This window comes from Panthera uncia (assembly GCF_023721935.1).
Source record: "Panthera uncia isolate 11264 chromosome A1 unlocalized genomic scaffold, Puncia_PCG_1.0 HiC_scaffold_17, whole genome shotgun sequence".
Classification (NCBI taxonomy): domain Eukaryota; kingdom Metazoa; phylum Chordata; class Mammalia; order Carnivora; family Felidae; genus Panthera; species Panthera uncia.
Window position 1 is genome coordinate 93,805,690 of NW_026057577.1, and position 27,062 is coordinate 93,832,751.

At 41.9% G+C, this 27,062-nt stretch overlaps 1 protein-coding gene and 1 long non-coding RNA gene across 4 annotated transcripts in view; one reads left to right on the forward strand and one right to left on the reverse strand.

Annotated features, from left to right (window-relative positions):
* Positions 1-27,062, reverse strand: part of DOCK2 (dedicator of cytokinesis 2) — a 415,558-nt gene that overhangs the window by 247,813 nt on the left and 140,683 nt on the right. For all 3 annotated transcript variants that reach the window (XR_007461385.1, XM_049647803.1, XM_049647801.1), the window contains exon 26: positions 13,207-13,355. Coding sequence is in view for 2 of the 3 variants with exons in the window: in XM_049647803.1 (XP_049503760.1) it covers positions 13,207-13,355 (149 nt within the window). In the remaining variant the exon portion in view is untranslated. The remainder of the gene's footprint in view (positions 1-13,206; positions 13,356-27,062) is intronic.
* Positions 7,407-13,224, forward strand: LOC125934433 (uncharacterized). The gene is made up of 3 exons (XR_007461389.1): positions 7,407-7,473; positions 8,468-8,558; positions 13,147-13,224. It is a non-coding gene; the product is annotated as an uncharacterized LOC125934433 (long non-coding RNA).

Below are 27,062 nucleotides of genomic sequence, written 5' to 3' on the forward strand. Positions count from 1 at the left end.
GCTAGGTACCCTAAGTCTATTTACTTAAACTCCTGTAAGCCTCAGTTTGTTCATCAGTAACATGGGCACGATAACAGCTAACTCACAGAATTGTGGTAAAAATTGACATCTGTATATACGATGCTTGACAGTGTTTGGCTTAAAACAGGCATTCATGGATGTGTGACTCAGGCGTAACAGTAATATTTTTAAAACATGGATCTATCATGAATTAGAATACAAAGTACACACAAATAATTAAGATAAAACACAACGTTGAATTAAAGTAAATTCCACCTTTGGGTTCTACCCCCAGAACACTGAGAGTTTATATTCACTCGCCTGAAGTTAGAGATACTTAGGTAGAAAAGCTTGAAAATAACTGAAATCTATCAGCACTCTTTCATAGACATATTTGAGCGATCTGCCTCAGATCACAGACTGTCAGGACTAGAACTGGAAATAGAGCTCACGTGTCCTCAAAAGCTGCTGAAAGGCTTTAATACCAAATATCACCTTTCCTGTTACCACCACCTCAACCAATACAGCACAAAAAGGAGACATGATTAATCAATTAATCAAAACTTTTTTTGAGGGATTACACTGTGGCAAAATGAAAGAAGAAACATAGACTAGGTATCAACATGGTAGTCACGACTAATAAAATATTAGGAAGCAGTAAACTAATGCTCAGAGAGGCCATGGAACTTCTCCAAGAGCACATACTTAGCTAGCAGTGAACTTGGGAGGCTGAATCCACATCTGCATGTCCCCATAATCTTTCAACTAGAATTTAACTCAATGAAAATCATCAGATATGTTCTGACTGCCCAATCTGTGCCAGGTGCTGTGTAGGATATGGCAGTGAACAAGATATATACAATCCTGGCATCCAAGGGGCTTGTTGTCTAGATGAGAAAACAGACCACTTAAAGGTGAGCAAAGTGTGGTGAGTGTCAGGTAAGGGAAAGCACTTACAATGTTTGTAAAATATTCAGGCAATGAGGACATGTAAATGTGAGCCTCTACTCTTTGTCCCCAAATTCAATTACACTATAGGTTAAACATGCTTACACAGGCTGGCCTGGGAATTTGACCACCATTACTCTTCTGCATCATTTCTGTGGGAAAATGTGTGCTGAATTCTAAACTGATTCAGGAGCACAACAATGCTCAAAGCTGGGAGCACAACCATACTCAAACTTGGTACCTGCTTTTTATATGATGTTTTAATGCATCAGCAGCAGATTTACCTTTCTCATTAGCTTCTGCTGACTATCAAACATAAAATTAGCATCAGCATGTATTTCTAGAAAGTAGAGCAACTGGGATGGGAGGATCAATCAAACCACAAAGATTAATTATTGAGTATCTGCTTGGAATTCGGCACTGTGCCCAGAAAGTGCAGAAATATAGAAGAAATATAAGACTGGGTCAGCCCTATCCTTAGAGAGCCTGTGAACCAGATATAGGATATCCTATATCTACATAGGAGTAATCCAGGAAGTAATAGGTTGTGTCAAAATTTCGAGAGACTGGGGTGGACATATGACTGTGGAATGGTTAGGTGAATCAGAGATCAGGGAAGTTAAGCCCGGCTTCAAAAGACAGCTACAATTTAGATATCTGGGGAGAATTCATCATGGCAGTGGGAGGAGGTTCATCATGGAGAAAGGCATAAGATAAGATGGGTTCTGAAATAATGAATAGACCATTGAGACTAATGTTGGGAGTATTGGGGAATTAGGTCTTACAGGTAGTTCTGAATGAAAGAGCATTTTGTCTTAATCACTTTTGTGTTCCCAATGCCTAGAATGGTACCTGGCAAATAATGGGTCCTCAGTTAATATTTAGTGAGCTGTGAAATAGAAAGACAATGCATTAGTTGAAAAGAGAAAATAATTTTTAAAAAGTGCTAGTCCTCTTTCAACATAAACCAGACAAGCATAACATGATAAGAACAAATGTAAAACTGCACATAATTAAGGGCTAAATTTGATAGTAAAGCCAAAAGCTGTCAGAATGCAGCAGGGAAAGTAAGAGGGCAAAAAGAATCTGTGATGATTTTTTTCTTTTTTTTTTTTTTTAGATTATTTATTTATTTTGAGAGAGAGAGGGGGAGGGAGGGAAGGGGGGAGAGAGAGAGAGAGAGAGAGAGAGAGAGAGAGAGAGAGAGAGAGAATATCTCAAGCAGGCTCCATGCTTTCAGCACAGAACATGACATAGGTCTTGATCCCATGAACTGTGAGATGATGACCTGAGCCAAAATCAAGAGTCGGTCACTTAACCAACTGAGCCACCCAGATGCCCCTCACCTGTGATGATTTCTTAATGGAAGAGGCAATTTCGTCAGGTTTATTAGGAAGGGTAAGGTTTGGCTCTCAGAAATCACAATTCAGATGCTCACAGGGTGAGGCAGATAACACAGACACGAGAAACCTAGCATCTAGAAGCACGACAGGAAGTGATGGCACTGTGGCTTTTACTAAATAAGTTGGTGAGCCAGACAAAATATATGTGTGGACTAGATTCAGGCTGTGAATCACCAAGTGGACAACTGGACGGTGAAAAGAAGAGAAAGAGTACATTCCAGATGGAGGAAGGGGGTAAAGGACAAAGAAGACAGAGCATGAAGGCCTGGGGGGAGCCCCAGAGACTGGTCTCACTAGAATGCAGAATGTTGGCTGAAGACAGTAGGAAATGGAGTTGCAGGAGAGAAAAGCTAAGCTGAGTTTGGATTCCAGGTAGAAGAAAAGGTAATAGATGGAGAGTCAAAGATAGCTTCAGTATGCTGTGTTGCTTGGAGAAACTGTGCTGAAATTAAACATCTTATTTTCTAATCTGAGCTGCTAAATCAATGACCTTTATCTCTAAGACCAATGTTGCCTGAAACTTCCTGAGAATATGTCCATTCTAGAACTCTTCGATTGTTTTCTGAAAACTTTTCCTGTTCTCTTGCCAGCTGCTGCCCCCAGATTGTACATGACAGTCGGGGCGCTATAGAGAGAGCTGTGGATCAAAAGCATCTTCAAACACAGAGCAATTCCTTCCTTGCTTAACACATTTCACTTAAGGATTTACATTTACACCAGTTGAACAAATCAAAGTTATGGTTCCCTCAGTAACTGTAACCTGGACCAAACATTGCTATATTTTTCTGCTGCCAAGCAGGCTTTTAACTCATGCCTCCCAACTGTGAAGGGGAGATTTAATTCAGACATTATGCAAGAAATGCTTTTTGGAAAGCAAGTGGCTGGCCCAGCGAAGGTTTCATGTAAATGGCTGTTCCTTGCAACATGTGCTTTTATGCAAAGGTTCCCTGCAGACAGAAATCTTCCAGAGCCCCTCCACAGTCTTTCATGGTGAACAGAGAAGTACCTTCTCCACTCCTGCAAGCTGTCACACTTGATCATTCATGGGTCAGAGCCCAGATTTGTTATATTGAAGGCACTCAGTGTCAATGAAAGGCACTACATGGAGCCAAGACTGGATGACAGAGTAAGGCAACTAGGGCACTTGCCCAGGAGGCAAAATTTAAGGGGCATCAAAAAACTCAGTAACAGATACAAATCAAGTTTAATGTCATATTTTTAGAAATAAGAATTAGTGCAAAAAATCCATAATGAACAGGAGTGCCTGGGTGGCTCAGTTGGTTAAGTGTCTGACTTTGGCTCAGGTCATGATCTCATGGTTCATGAGTTCAAGCCCTGCGTAGGGCTCTGTGCTGACAACTCGGGGTCTGGAGCCTGCTTCAGATTCTGTGTGGGTCTCTCTCTCTGCCCCTCCCCCACTTGCACTTTGTCCCTCTCTCTCTCTCAAAAATAAATAAACATTAAAAATTTTTTAAAAATCCATAATGAACAAAATATCAAAATGTATTTTTTTTAAATATTGCATTGATATATTATTTTTTCTTGATTACTGAATTTTGGTGTCCTCTTACACTTTGCCATCATCCCAGGCAAGTACTTCATTTGCCTTACCCTTTTCTGTCCCTGAGGGGTAGTCCAGGTGGGTGAGGGACAGAACAGAGAGAGCAAATACGGAGAGGCCATTGTGGATTTGGCTGTAGGCAAACTCCTTTAAACTTTGGTCATGGCAGATAAAGGAATATTGAAGAACATCTCAAGAAGTATTTCTAGTTGGTATTGATGGAACAAAATGTGTTGGATTATTAATTTTATTGGAGAGAATTTTAGTCAACCATCAACAAAAGCTGTCTTCTAATTTTCCAGGTGGATTCTCTGAGAATAAATGACACAAGGACCATCTGGTAAGTTATGCCAAACTACTCACTTTCCAAGCCTACCAAGCAAAGATCAAGTGACATTCAAGTCCCACATGTTGGCCGAGGAAACATCGCATGGACAGTGTTGTCAAATAGCCCAAGTGAAATGCTATAGCCTGCAAAGTCCTTGAGCCCAGGACAGGCTTTTATGCTCTTCCACATTTCCAGTCCCCAGAGCCTAGTCCTGGGTTAGTGCATGCTAACACTGGTTTAATCAATTGCTCATTCAGTGGGAAGTTACATTTTGCCTCCAGACAGGCTGGAGCACTTCACAGGGTGGAATCCTCCAGTAAGGCCAATCATCTGTTGGCAGATTTTGCTATTGTCTCTGATAAAGCAGAGAAAAACCCTTATCTAACAGAATTCCTTCACATTGGACTAGGCATGCTTGGGGAACTGTTCATCCTCAAAATGCATTCTTTGCAAGTGAGCAATCATTCCTCAAATATTTCAAAGATAAGCTTTTAAATTTTTCTGAAATATTGTTAGCTTCATGGACAAGTTGCAAAAATGGTACAGAAGATCCTATGTATCCTTCATACAGCTTCCCTTAATGTTAAAATCTTAATGTTAACATAACCAGAGCACAATTACCAAACCAGAAAATTCACATTGGTACAACATCATTAACTAAACTACAGACTTTATTCTAATTTTTCCAGCATTCCTTCTGACATCCATTTTTTGGTTCATGATCCATTTCAGGATCCCACATTGAATTCAGCTTTCATATTTCATTAAGTCCCCTCCAATCTGTGACAGTGTTTCATCTTTCATGACCTTAACTTCTGAAGGGTACTAGTCTGTCATCGTTTAGAATACCCCTCAGTTGGGGCTTGTTGAGCATTTTCTCATTATTAGATTGAGGTTGTGCATTTTTGGCAAGATTCCCCACCAAAGTGATGTTGTCCTTCTCAGTGCATCTTATCAGAAGGCGAATGATGCTGATATGTACCTTTCCTGGTGATGCTCCTTTCATCACCTGGTTAAGGTGGTGGCTGCCAGGTTTCTCCACTGGAAAGGTACTAGCTTTCCTTGTGTCATTAAAAAGTGGATTCTTTGGGAAAAATACTTTGAGATTATGCAACGACCTTGTTTCTCATCACACTTTTGCCCATCATCTTTAGTCCCCATTGATGGTTCTTCCTTGTAACAAGATTATTGTGGTGTTTGCCTAATCAAAAGTGAATTTTAATTATCTATAAACCCTATTTAAGGTCCAAGGACCCAAACCTGCTGAGGTAAAAGACAGCACTCTCCTGTCAAATGTACCTTTCCCACAGCTTTGTGGGGTTGGACACCCAGTTTAGGTACAGCAAGCCTCTGGCACCCAACTCATCATCCCCACCCCTCACCTGTGCAGGAATTGGGGCTCTCTTTCTCACTGGCCTATGTAAACACTCAATACTACTAGAGAAGAAACCATTGCCAATAAATAAGAATCACCGTGGGAAATGGAACATATTTCTATATCTCTGCTCTAGGTTGAGTGTTTAGTTTGTCTTAAAATTGCTACATCCCTGGCATATCCTCTCTTTGACCGTGAGAACTTGTAGACAGTAGAACCAAGCCTGTTAGGGAGAAGAAAAGCATGGCAGCAGCTTCCCTGTGCTTTGGGGTTTTTATTGTTTTTGGCAATTCCATTGGGTCTCGGCAGTGGTGTGCTGGTAAAGTTTATCGACTGGCTCTCCAGGAAGACAAAAACAGAGGCCTGGATATATGGTGTTTGCCAGTTCTGTGGTATGAGGACTCCTTTCATGATTGATTTCAAGCCACCAACATGACATCACTGAACAGAGTTAGAGAAGAGATGGGCAGCCGCAGAAGAGTGTTAAACAGCATTCCTATTGCAGACACAATAGATTCAAATAACCTCACGCACACAAATAAGAATAAAGTGTAGTAAGATAATTAGGAAGGGATGTGTTTTGAATATCTATTTATCACATTTGATTTTAATATGGCTTATTTAATTATAGATACCTATATAAATTTTTAATAATGGCAATTATTTAACAAATAACTCATAAAATTCCTAAAAATTTAACACTTGGTTCCCTTGAGTGGTGTGAGCCAGCTCTAGCACACCACCTCATATAGTAGTTATCATGAACGAAATTCGGGAACACCCCAAAGGAGCCCCTGAAAAGGGAAGATGACACTTTTCTCCAGACCCTCCAGGAACCCATATGAAGTCCAGATGCCCTGCAGGGAGTGGCTTGGCTCCAGCAGCAGCATCTGTGGCCTTTTGGCAAGCCTCCTGTGGAGGCTGTGAGGGCTTCAAAGCATCTGGCTGCCACCAGGCCTGGTGCAAGATCTACTTTTGGTGCTAATAGGGTGCAGAGTCCTTCCCAGGCTCAGTACCTATTTCCCATTCTCCCAGGAGACCACTTGGCCCTTTACTCTTCTTAAAAGAATTATAGGCTTAGAACAATGGGAGGAGCATAGGAGGGAAGGGGAACAGAGAGGCAAGAAGAAAAGTCACATGTACTGAGTATGGATTATATGCCAGGTACAGTGCTGGGGTGGTTTCACAGACGTTCTTGTTCACTGTAATCCTGGCACATGGGGAAATAGCATCCCCATTTTACAGAGAGAGTATATGACTTCTCAAGATTCCCAAGCTAATAAGATGCAGATCAGAATGTATCCCCAGCTCTGCTTATCACTATAGCCTCAGCATATAGAACACTGCACAGGATAACAGCTCTAGAAGTATTTGTGGGATGGATACATGAATGTAGCCTGACCCCAAAGTCTATGCTCTTACCTCCACAGGGAAATGAAGCTGGAGAAAGTGTTCTTAAATAGTAAAGTGTACATGTGAAAAGGCAAAAGGCAATGTGATGTGTGAGGGTTTGCTGACTTCAGAGTGAGATGAAGGGATTCCTGCCAGGCTCTGCCTTTTGCTAACTCTCTGACCTCATTAGGAGTGCTACCTACTCTCTCTCTGAGGCTTGGCTTCCTCACCAGTAAAAGAGGGATAATAAAACCTACCTTTCCCATGTGGTTGCCAGAAACAAATAATTATAATACATGAGAGAGCACTTTGCAGGCTAAAGTGTGCTGGGAAAGAAAGTGTATAATATGTCACCATCCATGACATCATAATGTTATTCTACTAGCCTAGAAAGGGCATATTTAACACCAAGGAAGCAGAGGAAGAGCAAGGGGTAAAAAGAAAATGGCCTTGGACATAGCAGAAGGTAGAGGATTCTCATCTATTTCAGCTTTAATTTGGAGGCTTAATTAGCTGCTCTCTGTTTGGGATGCACCACAGACAAGAGAATTTTTGCAAGCCTTGTCTCCCTGCCTTTTGTTTGAAATATGAGGGAGCATATAGGTTAGAAGAAAACCCTGCTGCTTCTGCATGGCAGTATTGATTCCTAGGAATTAAATGGTAATTCAAAGAGGCAGCAGTGGCCTCCCTTCAACCCTGCATCAAGCAGACTGCCTGGGATTATCAGAGAGCCCAGAACTAGGGTGGCCCTGGGGGGTGCACTTCAGAAAAAGACACCCAAGTACAGACTTGCAGAGTCTGCTTCTTTTCCACATGGCAGGTCAGAGGCAGGGCTGGACCAAGAACACCCTCTAGCCTAGACTGCTCCCTGCGTCCACCATAGTCCCTTCTCCACCCATTGGAACCCTAACAGAGCTGCTGATACTATTTCCCTTTTGTGTCAATATCTGATTCCCTTCACAGGAGAGGCATGAGTGTGAGTATTCATGTGTGTGTGTATACATGTGTTTAAAAATACGTGTACCCCACATCACATGTACATATTCAATATATTAGACAAAGCAGTCAGAGCAGGTGGGGGAAGTAGGGGAATGGGGAAAAAAAGATAGAGATAAAAGGTAAGAAACCCCCCCTCCCACACACACACACAAACAAAAACACAAACAAGGGAGGACCTTGCACATACCAATGATGGTAGCATGTTATAAACTGAGGGTAGGTAATTCAAGCCCTGCACCTGACATCCAAGGAATGCAAAATGAAAAAAGAGAATACCTTCCTAGCTCTCAGAGCAGAAGACCTGAGGGGGGGAATCAAATTCCACCACTGATTTGGGCAAATAATATTAATATTCATTCATGTATTTATTCCTACAGCAGATAGCTTCGTGAGCCAGGCATTTTGAGGGGAGGGCTGCTGTAAAATTTGTCTCTGTCCTCACAACATTCCTGATCCTACAGACACAGAAGTCTGCAGAGGATGACAACACAGAAGCCATGACAAAGTGGGCACAAGCTGCTCCTAGACCACAAGAGAGGGGTCAGGGAAGAGGTTAGTGAAAGAGTTTTAGCGGAGCAAGAGGATGGAGAACAAAGGTGGAATTGGCAAGAGGTGAGGCTGAAAGTGTGAAGCTTTGCTCCCTGAGCTTCTGAGCTCGAAGCCTGGCAGGGGACACACACAGGAAAGTGTAACACCAAGCAATTAGTGCTATAATGTCAGTCTGAATATGCGGTTAGGAAGACATAGAGAAGGAAGCCCCGAATTCTGTTTAGGGGTTTGGGGAGGGGGAGGGGGGGTGATGAAGACATGGAACTGAGAAGACTTCAGAAAGGAAATATTATCTGAGCTGAACCTAAAAGGTAATTAGGACTTTACTTGCATAGAAAGAATGGGAATTGAGGACATTCCAGGCAAGAGAAAATGAATGAGCAAAAGCCCTCCCTACCAGTGTCTAAGCTGATAAATACAAATACCAGAAATCCCACTGACTATGACTGATAGAGTGCCTTGGTTAACCCCCTGCCCCCCACCAAGATTTAGTCAATGGGCTCAAAGAGTTTTTAAAAATAAATAAAAAGCTGATTCTGCGCATTCTCTACCTCCGTGAGGCGAGGCAGGTATAACCAATACCATCTCCTGTTCAAAATTAAGAGTCATCTTTACATACTTTATGATTGCTAAGCAGGGTACAAAATGATGACTCTTCTTTCTGTTAGAGGAATGAAACATAAAAACGAAAAGCCTGTTTTAAGAGAGGGAAAAACACTCCCTCTGGGTTTGGCGCAAAATTAAATCTTATGAGTTACTCAGCAGCCAGAAAGGCATAGAGCAAAGCCAGTGTGAAACAGCCTTTCAAAGTAACTGGAGTTGACGTCTAACCTTGCTCAGTAAGGGGGAAAGAGGAGTTACACAGGCAGAAGTCAGGCCTTTATCCTTCACCTGAGCCTGTCCCTTTCCTATGCCAAGTGCAACTCAAACAAGCTAGAGGAGGGAATTTAACACTATCATTAAAAAAAAAAAAAAAAATCCATACCCAGGCTAAGGCAGACATCATCCCCTGAGTCATATGCCACCCAGGGTTACACTGAATAAGGTAATAACAGGAAAGCAGAGCTTCCTTATGCCAGGCCTGCTGTGCTGGGCTGTAATTACCCAAACGATGACAATCAATTGAAGACAAGCATCCTCTCCCATCCCCCAAAAACACAATGCCCCCCAAAAGGAAGCTTGGCATCCTGCACTATAATTTCTAGATTTCCATGCATGGTTCTACCCCTGAGCAATGGTTCCCGCAGGTAGATATAGTCTATACTTGGGAAGGGAGACAGGCCAACAAAGCAACAGTAAAAGGGGATGGCTATGCTACTGTCAGCAGAGAAGAACCAAACAACCAGAAGAAAAATCCAACACATTTACCCCAGGAGGCTTTTTTATTTTTCCTCCAAATTTCCAATTTTGAGAAGTCAGTGCCTGTAGAAACCAAAGAGCACACCCGACAGTCTGGATTGTCAAAGTCAGATCTTTGCGCCGGCCATTCCCCACTACCGCATGAAAATGAATTTATGAGTACAAATGAATGTGCTTGAAGATTTTGCCATTTTACGGTTTATTAAATGCCATATTGGAAGATGCTAGGTTTTATAGACTGGAAAGGGCTCTTTAATTGAGAAGGTAAAGGAATGAGGATGAGCCCAACCATTCTTCCATTTCCAGTGAATATTGAAAATAAAGAAAAAAAATAGGTCACATTAGAGTGATGGTTCTTAAAGTATAGTCCTTGGACCAGTAGTATCCACATCACCTGGGAACTCAGAAAAATAAATGATCAGGTCCCATCCTCCAAATGTAAGGATCAGAAACCTGTTTTAACAGCTCCTCCAGGTCAGAAAGTTAAAAACTTTCTGCAACTAGAGCTGTGGTCCTCTGCCCTGGCTGCCTCTTATCACCACCTGGTAAACTTGCCCTTGTGATGCCCCCGCCAATCCCAAGCCAATTAAGTCAGAATGGCTGGGACCAGAGCCTTGATGTAGCTGCTTTAAAAAACTCCTCTGATGATATACATGTGCAGCCAGAGTGGAGAGCTGCTACATACCAGAATAAGAGAGATTTAGATTAGATACTTGGGGACTTCTGATTGTCAGTTGAGTTCAGAGGGATAATGGCAACTAAATGAGTCTCCTTGGTGGAAGGAAAACCTTTTGAGAAGAAGAGAGGTTTCCATGTTCATGAGCTGAAGAGGTTTGCTGCAAAGCTCACCTAGAGCATCAGAATCTCATACCAAACCCAATGGTAACAACTGTATTTAATAAGTCATCCAGCAAAGAGAGTTGCTCACCCAGGGAAAGGGGTGGGCTGGGCCCCATAGGCAGAAGTCATTATAAAAGCAATGCACTCAGAGGCAGTAGAGTGACACCACACCTCCCACATACCTCAAGTCCAAATGCCGCAATCCTCCTAGGGGAGCTCAGAGCCTCCCACTCACTTCTCATCTTTGAAGCCCCCAGTACCCAGAGTGTGTGAGATAGCAGCCTCTTCTCACTAGTGTCTGATGTTACCCAGTGTGCAAAATGATGACAACCCATCAGAACAGAACTCTAGGAGGCCACTCCCACTGGATGGGCAGAGCCTAACCACCTCTGCTTCACAAATGAAATACGAACTGGGGCCATCCTTCTACCCAAATCAGGGAAATGGTCAACCCATTATAAGTGTATTCCTTACATGGGGGTCCACTGGCATATCTCAACAAGCCAGGCTGTTTTCCCCCATGAAAAGGGATGTGAGGATTACTAAACTGTAGGAAATATTATAAATTCTTTTCAACAGGAAGAAGCAATATCTTTAGGATGTTCTAGAGAAATGATGAGTCAACTCTCATGTTCCCACACTACAAGTGAGAGTAAGACCAAATTCTCCTTTAATTTTTTTTTAAAGATCAAATGGCAAAGACTGGAACCAGTTCAACAGCTGGTTGGTGAATGTACTTATAAAAACACCACCATCATCATGACAGCATCACAGAGTGAATCCTGATTATCCAAGCATTTGGGTATCATTCTCCCTCTCCCCAAGCAAAAGGGTGAGGATAGGAAGAAAATGAGAGAGAAAAGACCATGCTCTTGTATCTTCAATGCCCATGATAATTCAGACTTTGGAGTCTGACTGACCTGGGTTTTAATGACCCTGCCATTTATTTGCTGTCTGGCCTTGAAAGTTAAGTCCATGAATTTCAGGTTTTTCATCTGTCAAATGAGAATAATAATCCTTAGCACCTATCAAGGGTGGGCAGAAAGAAAACAGAAATAGCATTTAGCACAGTGCCTAGAAAATAGCAAGTTAAGTAGCAGCTGTGACCATTAATTATTTATCCTTGAACACCCAACTTCAGTTCCTTTGTGAAGAATTCCTTGACAAAAATGCTTACACATAGACTCTCACACACACACACACACACACACACACACAAACACACTCAAAGTTTTTATAACTCCAGTACTGTGTAAATCCAGATTTAGTTATTATATTACTTTGCAATTGTTTATTTACATATTCTTATATATATTCATAGATTTTCTTCAGGAAAGAGACCAGGCTTATGTGTCCTCAATGACTAGCACACAGCTGGTGTATCATATATATTTACAAATGAAAAAATGAATCAAGCTACTGTATTTATCTGGTAATGAGATAAGAAGCTTAATTAGGATGGCAAACATGGAAAGGACAACAGACATAGAGAAGTTGATAATAATGGTTGACTATGGGATATAAGCAGTAAAGGAATAATGTTTTGCTGTGTTTTCTAATTATAGTCAATCATAGATACACTTCATCTAGAAATGACTTCTCTCAGAATTTTCTAGGGAGGAGAAGGGGTGGGAGGGAATGCTCACCCCAATACTTAGAAAATACTCAGTTATTTAAGTCTACCCAGTCTTCTGAAACCAGCCCATCTAGGAAAATAGACCTCTTGGACATTACATAAAGACAAGGTGAGGCTGCCAAATGAACATGAGTTAAATCAAGAGCCTTCCCTTTCTTCCAAATCTTAACAATTCTAGTTTGTCTCCCCATCTTTACTGTTACCACCAATCCCTCTTCTGCAGACTCTGCCCTTTGGAGGCCCTCTACTTACTCCCCTGAAACTTTCCTTTTGGTGCCATCCCTGACTAATCTCTGAAGGATGTCTACCAAATACACCTTGGCTTCACTGCCATACCCACCCCCCAATCACCATCCTACTCCTCACCCTGAGCACTCTGTTCATCCAGAAAGAGCCTTAACCATTTCACCATTGCAGGAGATAACTAAGGAAACAAAACCAATGTAAATCAGCTAAGAAAACTGATGAGGGTTTTCTTGACTGTGCAGGCCTAGGAAACTCCCCTCCTGCCTCTGCAGACAACAGTTTTAGTAAATGGACAAGTCACCCAAAAAGTCTGCAATTAATCCATACCTACATCCCAAGAAAGCCCGTCCAACAAGAAATATGGTGACATAATGCTACATGTTTAACTCCAGTCCCCAAGCCATCTTTCACAGCCATGGGGGTTAGTCACTGGAAAAGTAGGCCCGCTGAGCAAGCCATTGACTTTTATCTTTAGACTTCAACTGCTATTCATCAGCATCAATATTTCAGAGCTTAATCAGCTCAGCGTTAGTCTGAGTCCAGGACGTCTACATCATCATGAGGACTCACCGCATCCTGACAGCTGAGGACCTCCAAAATGCTGTTGAGTAATTCGACACAGTACTTCTTCTCCTGGACCTGGTGTTGCATCTCATCCCTCTGCTCCAGCAGCTCCTTCAGTTCTTTGGTGATGACAGGAAGCAGAATGTCCCGGCATTCTGGAATGAAGGACATTCAGAAGCATTTGAGCATCCTCCTTCTTTAGTTTTCTTTCTTTCTTTCTTTCTTTCTTTCTTTCTTTCTTTCTTTCTTTTCTTTTTGATAATTTTTCACTAAATAAACAATTCATGAATATATTTTCCTTGTAAAAAATTTAAGTGTTAAAGATTAGGTTCAGGTTTCCTTAGAACATCATTCACAATTCCAGTCCCTCCCCCAACACCCGCTCCCCAGAGGAACCCAGTTCTTTTATTCCATACATATGTGTATAAAAGAACTGTATGTGTATATATGCAGCTACAGAGCCAACATAAATAAGAGGCAGACATAAGTAAACAAGACAAAACCCAGTGCCTTCACCTCCTGGGAGTGGCAAGCTGTTAGGAGTATTCACACAACAGAGCTGTGAAGTAATGAAGGTCAGGTTTTACCTTAAATGTTCATTCTGTTGGTGTTCTAGTTGATAACTCAGACCCCATTACAAGGATATGAATCCAAGGGAAAATGCCAGTTGGGAGATTTTAGATATTAATGAATATCTCCTTGGGAAGTCACCAGACTTTAAATTCTACTTCAAATTGAAGTAAAATAGTAAACTCTCATTGGAAGTTCTGATAGTGACCGCCCCATCCCTACAAGTATTTAAGTAGTAGGTAGCTGTCTATGGACAGGGGTGATGAGAAGGTATTCAAAGAATCAGATGAAGGGGTGAACTAAATGGTTGTTAAGTCCCCATCCAGAAGTCTATGATTCCCACAAAATACACATTCAGAGGAAGCGGCAGGCAGAAGGATATATTTGGTAGGGGGAAAGACACTGGACATGTTTGCAATGTTTACAAACCACTGCTGATGTTGTGGGAGCTGCAGACCAGTCCCCAGCAGAAGCAGTGGTTTATCAATCTGAAAGTCACCTACTTTACAGATTATCAAAAACAGCATCCCCATGAGACAAAGCCTCCCGGTGCTGAGAGTCAGCAAAATTTTAGCTGAGGAGGCCATTAATAACATGGTCTGTTTTTCAGAAAGTACTTTGTCTTCTCATTAACCATGATTTCTCAGAAACGTCTGGCTCCTCTGTTTTGAGATGAAATAATTTTTCTCGTTTGTAATTGGAGCTGTGAAATTATATTAGTCTGTAAAGCTTCAGGAAGCAGCATTTCTAAATTGTCAAGCAAACAAATCCAAGTATTTTTAAAAGACAAATGTTGCAGAGCCTGAAATCAATCTTTACAGGCAGAGCCAATGAGTATCAGAGACTTGCATACCCACCCTGGGTACCTGATACCTAATAAAGACTGGGAGATCTCCCATCTGGAAACAAGTCCAAATTGTAATTGGACCAGCACTTAGGAACCTGCAGAGCTATTCAACTCTGTATTTTCACAGGAAGGTGCTTTTTTTTATTGAAGTGATGACAGAGAGGACAAAGCAGTGTTTCTGGGCTCTGGTTTCTTCCTTCTTGGAGAAAGTTTTGTCCTATGGAAGGTGCTACTACCTGAATCTATAACTCTCTTGAAGTGTGATATTCTTTTGCAATAACTTCATGACTCCGGGATACTTTAAATAAGAAGGTCCTTTTCCTCGCCTCCTACTCTGCAATATTAGTGCCATGGAAAGAATGAAATGGAGATTCTTAGCCCACTTTCGAAAACTATCTTGAGATGCATCAGGCCAAAACTACATCTGTGACCACAGCCCCAGCCCCAGCTCTAGAGGGAAGCATGACTAAGAACCACAAGTGAACTCCCCATCTTCCTTACAGGTCCACTCCTTCTCTGCTCTGTCTCAGAGTGGAGACACCTTAGTCACACAGTCAACCAAACAAACTTGCTTCCTCTCTATGAACCCAACATCAATCCATCATGAAATCATATCTATCCACCCGCAAGCCAGCCTTCTCTACCCTCTATTCCAATCCCAAACCCATCTTCCTATTTCCAATCTCAGTAGCAGGAACTTCCCCCAAACTCAAGCCTGACCATAGGTCTCCCTGCTTAAAGTTCTTCATTGGTTTCCAATTGTCCTCAGGGTGAGTTTTGTGAACTCTTTGCCATAGCTGAAGGCCCTTTGTTACCTAACCCTTCCTTATCTGCCCACTGTCCACCTTGCACATTGTTCCTGACGTGGTCTCTCCCTCTCCTGCTTCTCAGTTTTTGCACATTATTTTCTTTGCCCAGAATGCTTTTATCCCACCCATCTTTACCTGACTTTTTCTTGCCTTCTAGGTCTTAACTTAGATGCCAAATCCCAAGGACAACATTCCTGACACTCAAATATGACTTGGCTGACTGTCTTCTGGGATCCTGTAGTACTCAGACTTCTGTCTTAACTGTTTGCCATACTATCTGGTCATTGTCTGTGTAATGGGATGAGCAGTGAGATCCTCCTTCCAGTGAGAAGATAAAAACAAATGGTGTGATTATCCTACATTCTAAATTCAAGTCTCCAGTTGCTAGGGTACACCACAAGGTTTTCTGAGAGGTGCCAGTTCAGCACCAGCCCCACACCAATCTGCATGCACCTCATCCCAGAACTGAGAGAGGATCAGCAGAGGCCTTTGCATGTAAGACAATGTCCATAAAGAGAAGCCCCAAAGTGGGCATGGACTGAGGAAGAACCTTCACAAAATTTATGAAGACGGGACTGGCACCATACCTTCCCACTAGGGATTTGTTGGCTGATCTTTGAGCCCAGATGCATCCCCATTCTGCCAATGGAATGGGGAGATGTGGGAACACTCAGGAGTCCCGCTCTGACCAGAGGGAGAGGGTTAAACACAAGCAAGGTGTCTTTTCAGGGACTCAGTCACATCCTCAGCATGGTTGCCCCGTGTCCAAGCCTGCCTATGGCAGCCTTCACTCAGAGTTCCACTCCACACACAGCCAGCCCCTTACTTTGTCACCAACACAGGTTAATCGACTCTTCAACCCTGTTCAATATTTTACAGGCTTTAAGGTGAAACTCATTCTGCTTTAACCAAGTTCCTATTGACCGAAAGGTGAATTCAGCTCAGCTCAACCCTCTTGGGGAAGGGTGAGGACCGTGCGGTTGTCACGCCTTGCCCTGTCCTCCCCACAGCCCTTTTGGCAAACAGAGTAGATGCCTAATTGAAAGCCAAATTTCTCCCTGGGCGAGGCTGAGTGGTACGCACTTGGCTTGGTGCTTCTGTTTGTCCGAGGAGCGTTCACAGATGTCAGAGGCCACGTGGTTAGGTCAGTTGGACATAAAGGGGGACCTCCACACACAGCTCCAGTCTGACAGATAGCAATTTGTTCTCATAACCTTCCTCCTCCAGCCAGTGTGTCACAAAGAAAAGTAATTCCACCCACCGGGAAATCAATAGCTACCCACAAACTTCATACTCCCGATCAGGTTACAAGCCTTTTACAACTCTACTAGCATTTTCCCCCAACGCATTCTTCAGCAGCAACTCATGATTCACTTTCCTTACCTCCCTGAAAGCACACCTAATTACAATATCCAGAATCATCACTCACTCCCCCTCCAGCCTGCATCTTCCATGATGTACATCTTTACTTTATGAACCTTGAGGGCCAAAATATGTCTCCCAGCTAAACAAACAGCCTATTTAGAGATTTCAGAATCCAGCACCTGTAAAAAGTCTCTTTAGGTATCTTAGAGGGGTGAATGCTAAAGAATAAATGTACTTCCAGAACTTTATTGTAGATACTCACTGGAAGTTCATTCCAAGCTATTGCTTCTACCACATATCTCTTATATTTAACATAAAACATGACATTGCACCAAACCTATAAGAAAATGCCCTGTAATAAGTTGACATTTGCCATTCAGAAACAGTGATGGGAGGAAGGGTAGATTGATATATAACAGCTGGAATTTTTAAGAGGATGTATGTTTGTGCCCCAAAATGTCACACTGATTATAAATATACTTTGTAAGCTCTGATAGTCTATATGTAATCTATTTATGTCTTTGAGTATATATGGGCGGGGGGGGGCAGGGGGGAGAGGAAGAGAGAAAGAGTGGGGAAAGAGAGATATAATAAATAAATACTGCTAACAGGCATGGTTCTAGTGGATATTATATTCTAATGGAGTATCAAAAACAATTCAAGAGGATAATAATTGCCTTAGGTTGGATTTTCCAGGAGCAAACTCAAGAGATGAGGTATGGGTGAAGGTGACTTACTTATTAGGAGGAGTTCCAGAAAACGCTGAAAGGGGAGTGGAAAAGTGGGACCATGAAGGAAAGGAGGCCAGTCAGGCTGCAAAAGCAGTTAAGTGTCACAGAAAGGGAGCTCTGGACACAGAGAGGGCCATGGGGGGCATAGGGGCAAAGCGGCTAGGGTATTTCAACCCTGAGGACAGACAGCCACAGGCACTATGAATGCCCTCAGTGCATGGGCAAATAGGCCCCTACAGCCTAAGGGCAGCACAAGGAGGCTGGTCCTGGCTGTTGGGAGAGAAAGTCCTTCCAGAGCTATTTTATGCAAAAATAAATATTCATGGATTACAGGAGACACAGTGCCCTGGAGTGGATGTTGCAATGACAAATACAGATATCTGATAGTAAGACAATTAACTAGGTAACAGGAGAAAGAAAGTCTGGGTGTGTGGAGAGGACCGTTCCACGTGAGGCAGTCAGGCCTCTGAGATGGAGATTCCTGAGCTGAGACCTGAGGGTGAGAAGGGAAAAACCTGCAAAGATCTCAGGAAAGAGCATTCCAAGCAGAGGAAAGGGCATGTGAAGGCCCTGGGGTAGAAATCTGCTTAACACATTGAAGGAATCACATGGACAAAGTGTGGCCAGATTATAGAATATGGGGAGCATAATACGAGAGGACAAACTTGGAGATTCTGGCTAGGGCCAGGTCTCGTCAGGCCTGATGGCCCATGGTAAAGAGTTTGACTCTTGGGTGGAGATAAACATGTTTTGTTTCATTTTGTTTTGTTTTGTTTTGTTTTGTATTTTTAATGAAGCTTGGGGGTGGGCCTAGAGAGGAAGGCAGAACACTGAAGAGGCTTTTTGAGGGGGGGAAGAAGAGGTCTAATGTGCACTGAGCCCTCACTATCTACCAGCCATTCTCTCTGTGAAGAGTATATCATTATACCTATTTTGTAGATGAGGAAACAAGTTCAGAGAGGTTCAGTAACTTGCCTAATATCACACAGCTGGGATTTAAACCTAGGAAATGTGCTTCCAGAGCCCATGTTCACATCTGCTAAGCTATCCTGCCTCCTTACAGTAACAGTGATGGGGAGAAAAGATGAAAGCTTGACCAGTTTGTGGCAGGAGGGTCAGACAAAAGCAGAGAGACTTGGGGCAGAGTCGACATGTCTTCCTGATGGATTAGACATGCTATATCGATGTGCATTTTGAATGCATTTTGAACAACTGCGTGAGAGAATAGATTCATTTTAGGGTTTATCAAGTTAGGACCCAATCATGGAGACCATTTCATCGCCTCAACTAGCAAGTAATGAAAGATTCCCATCAACGTTTCTCAGATGGTGTGAAGTGGTGCAGCAGTGGCCTATCAACACGCCTTCTGAAAGCTGTTAGGGCATAATTGGTGTGTTCTGACAGGTGCCTGCACTTTCACTTACCCCTCTGCACTTTCCGAGATCATTTTCACTGTCACTGCTGACCGGCTTCCTCCCAGCCAGCTCACTCATTAAACCATAATCCAGCTCCATAGAAAGTGCTTTTAGGAAAATAAAGGTGCAGATATGGCCAGTTGAGTCATGACCCAAAATTTGATTTGTCCCTAATGCTTAGAACAATTACATTCGCAATGCCATTCCAGATGAGTGTAGCTCAGCCTGTTAGAAGACTGTCTCACCCACCTCCTAACCCTGGCTAATGGAAGGAGAAGCAAATGAAAAAGCCTAGGGTGGAAACAAGTGGCCTCTATACAGGATAATCGGAGCTGTTTGTAAAGGAAGATTCCCATCAAAGTAATAGGCTCCATTTCAAATTCATGCAGGAGGAGAAAAGAGTCAAGTTAGCTTTTTGACTGCAAAGAGCTATGTCTTACATCCCTCGCGCCCATTTGATTCCAATTCGGTGACATCTGGAATTCAAATTAATTTATAAGCACTTAGGACACATATTATAACAGTCAGTACCACCCACACCCCTCCAGGGCTTATCATCCCTGACCCACTGCCTTTCTTCTGTACAATGCCACACAGATCCCTTAATCCCTTCACCCCCAGCCCCTGGCCCTCTGGAGACTCACGCAATTCCCTGGCTCCATGAATTTCAATCTGTTCTTGACCAGGAACTCTTTCTGAGCTAATGTGTGGTCATACACTCAGAGTTTTCTCAGCAATGCAAGTCATTATAACAGCTATGTTTTAGGAAAGGGTAGAAACCATTTGTCTAGAAATCTGTTGAGAATGAAAGGGAATGGGAGAAGGGAATATCAAGTATGAGATATGCAACCTATGTTGAACTCCTCCTCCTGTGAACTCCAGACACCACATTGAGAATTCATTTGGTCCTTCTCAAAACCTCTTCTGGTATATTGTGTTATCCCCATTTTACAGACGAGACAATAGGAGCTCCAAGAAGCTTACCCAGGGTCACTTGGCTAGGGTGACCATAACCAAGGCAAGATTCCAACACAGGCCTGTCTGACCCCAATGCCGGTGCCACTCCAACTTCACATGTGGATGAGTACAGACAATTATTCCCAATTCCTAGATCCTGCCAGCATGAGGCAGCCACCCTTTGAATTTGTTAGCTCCCTCAAGCTGGCCTGAAATAGAAAATCCAAAACCCTGGCTGCCTGGTTTGTTTAATGGTTGGTTGTTTTGTTTTGTTTTGTTTTAATAAGGGTTATGGTCCCAGGTGAACAAATAAATTCTGATCCTAGAATCCTAAACAATAATGAGCATTCATCAACTCGGTGATTTAACCTTCAGTCCAGTCATTCACTTTCATTTTGTTAATTCAGCCAACCATTTATTGAGCAACAATTGGTTGAGCTTACCCATCTCACTGCAGTTGGTTAGCAAACAGCAGTCATGACCTTCAAAGTATTCACTACCTGTTCCTAGAAGACAGTGAGAGCCTGGAGCGAGATGTCTAATCTCAATCAAGTCCTGTCTCCTACAGTTCCTGGAACAATGCTTGTCACACGGTAGGATCCTAATAAGTGTTAGATGAATGAACAAGTGTTTGCCGATTTCGGAGAGGGAGCCTGTCTGCCTACATTGAGTCCAACACTCACAATCAGAATGCTATTTAGTGTTGGATTAGTGTAGTATTTATTACTCTGTGCTGTCCTTGAAGAAACCAAGTGGCAGTAGCTGGTGGCTGGAGGAGGGGTGTTTAAGAAGCAGAACTGTATGTGTGTTTCTTCCCCTTTCCCTCCTCTCCTTGAGCGGCTCTTCTAGTAAGACCCTCCCATTCTTGGCTTTACCCTATCATAGGGGCAAGGGTGGGGAAGTGGACAGAACTCTGGATTTAGGGTCCAGAGACCTAGGTCTGAGTCCCAGCTTACTACTGGTAGGCGGTGTGACTTCAGACAGGTCATTTTACCTCCCTTCCTCTAAAAATGGGGATTAAAATGACTAATTCATAAGAGGCTCCAAATAAAACATCATACACATTTAGTTGTAGTTATTAAGTATAATGAGGTATGGGGATCTAATGCTATGCCTAAGAAGTTTTGAATTCCAAAGCAAAGCACGTTGGAACTTTAGTTTCCTTCAGCTGTAGCTGACATCTACACTTGACAAAACGCCTGGACCAGGCATGCCAGAACAAAATGGATTCAAAGCTATTACCTGCATCATTCAAACAAAGTGTGCTTCTGTCTGAAACACCAAACTTGGAGAACTGCGTTCCAAGAGGTAGATATAAATTGAAATGATTGGAATATATGCCTCAGATTTTTATGTTCCCTTTTGTATGTGGATAGACTAAAGGAGAGCTTGGGCATGCTTTTTCTGAACATCCTTTTACATTTCTGCTTGCACCTTAGAATAATAATGCCACTTACCCGCAATCCTCAAGCCGCCCGTGAGCGATCCTATATCGCTGCCATCATAAAACTTACAAATACCAAGAAGAACAAAAACCAACAGCGATGCTTTGGATCAATATTGAGCAGCCAGCATTCCATTTCTGGGAAAAGCGCACATTAAAAGCCTCTTGTTTACATTTTAAGGCTAACAGAGGGGCCCTTCATTTCAGAGAATTAAATGAGAAAATTCTCCTGGATTCAAGCATTAGCAAAATGGAATGGTTGTGTAATTGTCTCCAATCATCTCTGCTCCTCTTACCTTCCCCATAACAGCTCCAGGGGAGAGGAGGGTGGGGTCCCTCTCATTTACAGCCCTACACGTTAAAATTCCAGTGTTGCTCATTACAAAGGGAAAACAGAGAAATGTAATATATTTGAAACAAGCCGACTAATTGCAAACAAACTTCAAAGAAGAAGGGAAAATCACTGCCTTTTACCCACCCTAAATAAAAGTGGGAATGGGGAGAATTTCTCCTCTGGCCTGTTCTTCTTTCCTAAAAGCACTCAGCTAAAAAGGTGGAGAACAGAGACAGCCCTAAGGGGGCAGGGGTTCTGCCTGCTTCCTTTCTCCATTCCTGCAACAGAGCCAATGTGAGCCCTCCTCTGGAAGGCCCAAAACAAAAGAGTGACTTAAGAAATGAATCACCTACTTAGGCCGGATATTTTAATGAGAGGATCAAAGAGATCCTGTCTGGACTCTGAGGCCAGGGAAGAGGAAACTGAGCTAAGCGTGAGACAGGAGAAAGTAAACAGAATAAATATCAGTCACCAACATGTAATAAGCTTTCTGTACTAAGGGAGGACAATATATGGTCCTTACCCTTGGGGCAGTCCAAGCATAATAAAGAAAAGAACCTGTCAACTGATAGGAACAGTATAGAAATCACATACAATGAAACGCACTGTTTCCAATTACCTTCAGTCCCTGCTGATGAACCTTGAACTGTACTTCTATGAAACTGACACTAGTATTTTATTTGGGGCACGACATGTTGATATACTTATTATTAGTTATATGTACTCCTTCCCATGATACCTTACTCCAAAAAGAAGAAAAAAAACAAAAAGAAGAGGACATACCAATGTAAAAGTTAACAAACATAAGGGCTCCAAGTGCCCATAAAATGGGGCTCCTCGTTTGTCTGATAAACTATCAGGGCAATAAAGAAAATCAACCAAGTTCTAGTTTGTTGGCCATTAAGGTAGAAGAGAACTAATTCTGTAAGAGAAACACAGTTTTGTCTGGAACTAAATTCTTACAGAAATTTTTCATACTGAGTTAATGTTAATGTTCTTCATTAAAGTTTAGTGGTGTTTAGTTGCTTTTGACATCAAACTGTGGAATTTTAACTCTGAAAAGAACCTGAGAAAAGCTAATGGTTTCAATTCCTTGGATTGTGTCGAGTGCCCATGCAAAACATCAAAACAACAAATGGAGGAGGGCTCAGGATTGCACACTTGTCCTCACATGGCAGCTTCATTTATTTTTCATGTGAACAAGTATTTATTGAGTGCCTAGCAAATATTAAGCATCATAAATGGCATAGAGGTATATAGAACCAGGATGTAAGTGGTAAAGATAGAGAGAAGTGACCAAATTCAAGGTATATATAAGAAAGATTCAAAGGCCTTAGTGATTGATTGAAAGTGAAAAATGAGGGGTGCCTGAGGGGTCCAGTTGGTTAAGTGTCCAACTCTGGTTCAGGTCATGATCTTATGGTGTGTGAGTTTGAGCCCTGCATTGGGCTCTCTGCTAGCAGCACAGAGCCCATTTCAGATCCTCTGCCCCCTTCTCTCTGTCCCTTCCCCCCTCACTCTTTCTCTCTCAAAAATACATAAACATTTGTTAAAAAGTGAAAAATGAGGCACAGGAAGATTTGAGGGCTAGTTCGAAATGACTGGCAAAATAATGGAAGAAGAAAAGCTTTTCGTGAACAGAATGAATACAGTTTTGGACATGTTGAGTTGGAGTGCCTGTAAGACATTCAGATGGAGATGTCAAGGGGACAGCTGGATAAATATGTCAGAAAATGATCTTCTACAAATGGGTAAGCATTACTTCAGCTATATGGAAGATACATAGAACACTGCTGCCTCCCACAAAGAATTTATAACGGGCGATTATAGTGTATTTAAAAGACAGCAAATTACTAAAGCTTATTTGGTGATGGTCATGACAACCATGATGAAAGGAAAGGAAAGAGAAGGAAAAGGAGGGGAAAAATACAGAAGACGAGGAAGAGGAGCAGGAGAAAGTGAAGGTGGAAATGGAAAAGAACAACACCTGGGGTCTGAAGCAGGACAGCTGGGGACACATGTTGGGACAAGGGAGCTCAAAAGAGCTTGGAAACATGAGGGATTTTCATTAGAAAATTTTGTATCATCACAAGGACAGGTTTAGACAAAGCCCAAAGATGGTTAAGCAGCCCAAACTGCCCATTTGCTCAAGCAGCCCAAATGTATTGATCTAACCAATACATTTGTCAACACCATCTCTTTACTAAGTGGGAGCAAGTAGGAGCTGGAGGGCAGGGTTTTCTGGCAACAACAGTTAATCACTATTTCTGGAGCACATCCAGTGTACCTGATTGTTAAAGCTGGGATGGAACATAGCTAAAATCTGTCCCTTTCCCTCAAGGACTCTCCTGCTAGAGCATCACGCACAGCCTACTAGCCCAAGAAAAGGCACAGTGATAAATTGGACTATGAGGAGGAGGGATGGAAAGAAATGTCAGCCATGAAGGACGCTCCATTCTCATTCTTCTGATGCACTAAGTGCCAGGCCACACAATGAGTGCTACAGAGTGAACGGTAGAGGATATTAAGAGCAGGAGTCTCTCTCTATCCTTGTTTCCTTCTCTGTAAAGTGGGGAAAATGAGAGCACCTCTCTTCACAAGGTCATAAGAAATAATATGTATAAAGCACTTAGAGTGGCACACCTGGACCATGGTAAGCACTATAAAATTATAAGCCTTTGTTTATTTAATTATTTTAAAAATATTGTTTATTTTTTAAATTTCCATATGTAACTTTCTAGGTAGTAAAATTATGTTGTATCTTGTATGGATGGTGATTGCATGGGTAGATGCATATGTAAAAAATTCACTGAGCTGTACATCTATGATCTGTGTATTTCACTATATGTAAATTACACTAACATTTAAATATATATAGTTAGTTATCAGGTAGGTAATTTTAGTTTCCCTTCACAGATGTACACTGTGGGGCTTGACGAAGTCAAGCAAATTGCCTGAGATATTGTGCCAGATCTCAGCCTGGGTTCCTATTTCAGTTGAGCCTTGCTCCCTGACAGGGCTCAAGACAGCAGTTACCCAAAGATGCTGTGCTACACTCTACTTCGAGAGTCTCCTGCATGAAGAGACAGCAGCTATTCCCCCCTCTCTGCCATTCTTTCTCCCACCTTCCACCCTCTTCTCATCTCAGCTCAATTCCATTGTCTCATTAACTATTAAAACAAAAATCCTTGCCAAGTAACAACCCACAGGGAAACACCCAGAGGAGGACTGGCAGTGATTAAGGACTGAAGGGAACACACCCAGAGCTCTGCAAATCCCTCAGGGGCCTAAGGTGCCCTGCTACGCACTGAAGTGTACCCCCTCTAAGTATGCATGCAGTTCTTGCCAGGACAAAGAGCATGAGCCAGAGAAGAGTGAGTGCTCCTAATTTAAGAGGTGCTGTAGAAATTAATTTTGTATGCCTCCTCCATTAGCAGTGTGTCTGAATTAACTTTAATATGCAAGTTATCATGTTAATCTTTGATACTAAAAAAGAATGTATCATTATTAACCTTCCTATCCCTGAATTTTGCAGTGCAGTCTTTTTATTAGCCGTACGTAATAGAAGTAGCATGATTTCCTGGCATCTCAGCACTCCACCTCTCTGTATGCAGCTCCACCAGTCACTCTGTAAAATCTCTGCTGATTCAGAAGTCCATTTTTCAAACATTTGACTCTAACTGCCCATAAGTCACCAGAAGCTGACTCCACCTCCCCATCCTTTTTTTTTTCAGATTCTTCTAAATGGGAATAAATTTTCCACTGCAAGCACATTCAAAAAAAAAAAAAAAAAAAAAAAAAGAGGCCATGATGGTCAATGGAAGGGGGCCCACAGCAGGAAAGAGACATGAATAAGTTCTGTGTCATATTTATGAAAGGCAAGCTCATGACAGACTAGCAGTAACTGGTCTTCAGGGCTCTAGGATATTTGGGGGACTAAGTTATGGTTACAGTAGGAACTGATGCTTCAAGGGATAGGTAAACAAATTAAGCAACACTGGAAAATTAGCTGTTAAGGATAATAGGAAAATCATCCAATAGTATAACCTAAGACATCTTTCTTTTTGTGTATTCACTTGATATACGTAAATTATAGGTAAAGGAAAGTTACCTATACCTCCATTTGATGAATAACTTTAACATTCCTGTTCCACTCATTCCATACGTTCTAATCTTTAAAACGTGATAATAGTGCAAAATAAATTGCATTTTGCCACCTTTTTATTTCATTCACACCCTCTCGTTGAACAGGAAGATCATGAGAAATTAAAGAACTTCTTAGAAGGGGAAAATAAGACAAGAATGAGGTCTAAAATAGAATCTTAAATCATCAGTCCTTGAAAAATAAAACCAGTTTCTGTTCTCAATAAATGCAACAGCATAGAGTTTAAAATTATCTACATATTGAAACTAAATTGGCTACCAATCCAGCTTTTCTGCTTGTAGGAAAGCTACCAGTAATACAATTGTGGACATATCTGAGATCATCTCTGGTGTATGGGTAGTTTTTATGTTCCCCTTTTAGATTTAATAATTGCTTTTCTGGCTGCTACCTTAAGAAGGTATGACATGTGGGGCACCGGGGTGGCTCAGATGGTTAAGCATCTGACTCTTGGTTTCAGCTCAGGTCATGATCTCACCATTTGTGAGTTCAAGCTCCGCATCGGGCTCTGTGCTGACGGCACAGAGCCTGCTTGAGATTCTCTCTCCTTCTCTATCTGCCCCTCCCCAACTTGTGCACATGCATGTGCATGTGCATGCACATACTCTCTCTCTCAAAATAAACAAACTTCAAAAAAAAAGTCATGATCGGAATAAGAAGGCAACTAGTATTTCAGCCAAATATATCTTCAAAGGGCTGAGAGCATTCTAAAAGGCAGAGTCAAATATTCTCCAAGCTTTAACCATTTATTTTCCAAGTTAATCATTATTTTTGCCAATGTGAAACCCACCATGTACTGCTCATAATTTACACCCCGCACTATTAATTACTTTTTTTATAAAGTAGATGCATTCTAATCTGCTTATATTCTTTTAAATGAAAAATTTGCTATTTCAAATGGAAAATCAGTATTGTCTGCCATAGATGGAAGGTAAGTGTACCAATCAATACTATTAAAACAAAACACTTTAGTTAAATTCTAAGAGGAACTTAAGCCTGAGGTCTGCTCCCTTGTTATCAGAGGAGATTAATAGAGAAAGATTAAAGACAAAACAGCAAAAGTATACAATCCTTGACATAACCAGAAAGACTGAAAGGGAGTTGGAAGAGAATGATCTTCTGCTTCTATGATATTGTAGTTTATTTGTGCATGCCCAAAATTATCCTTCATGCCAAGGAAAATAATTTTGCATATGGTAGTACATATCCACACTTTGAAAAACAGAAT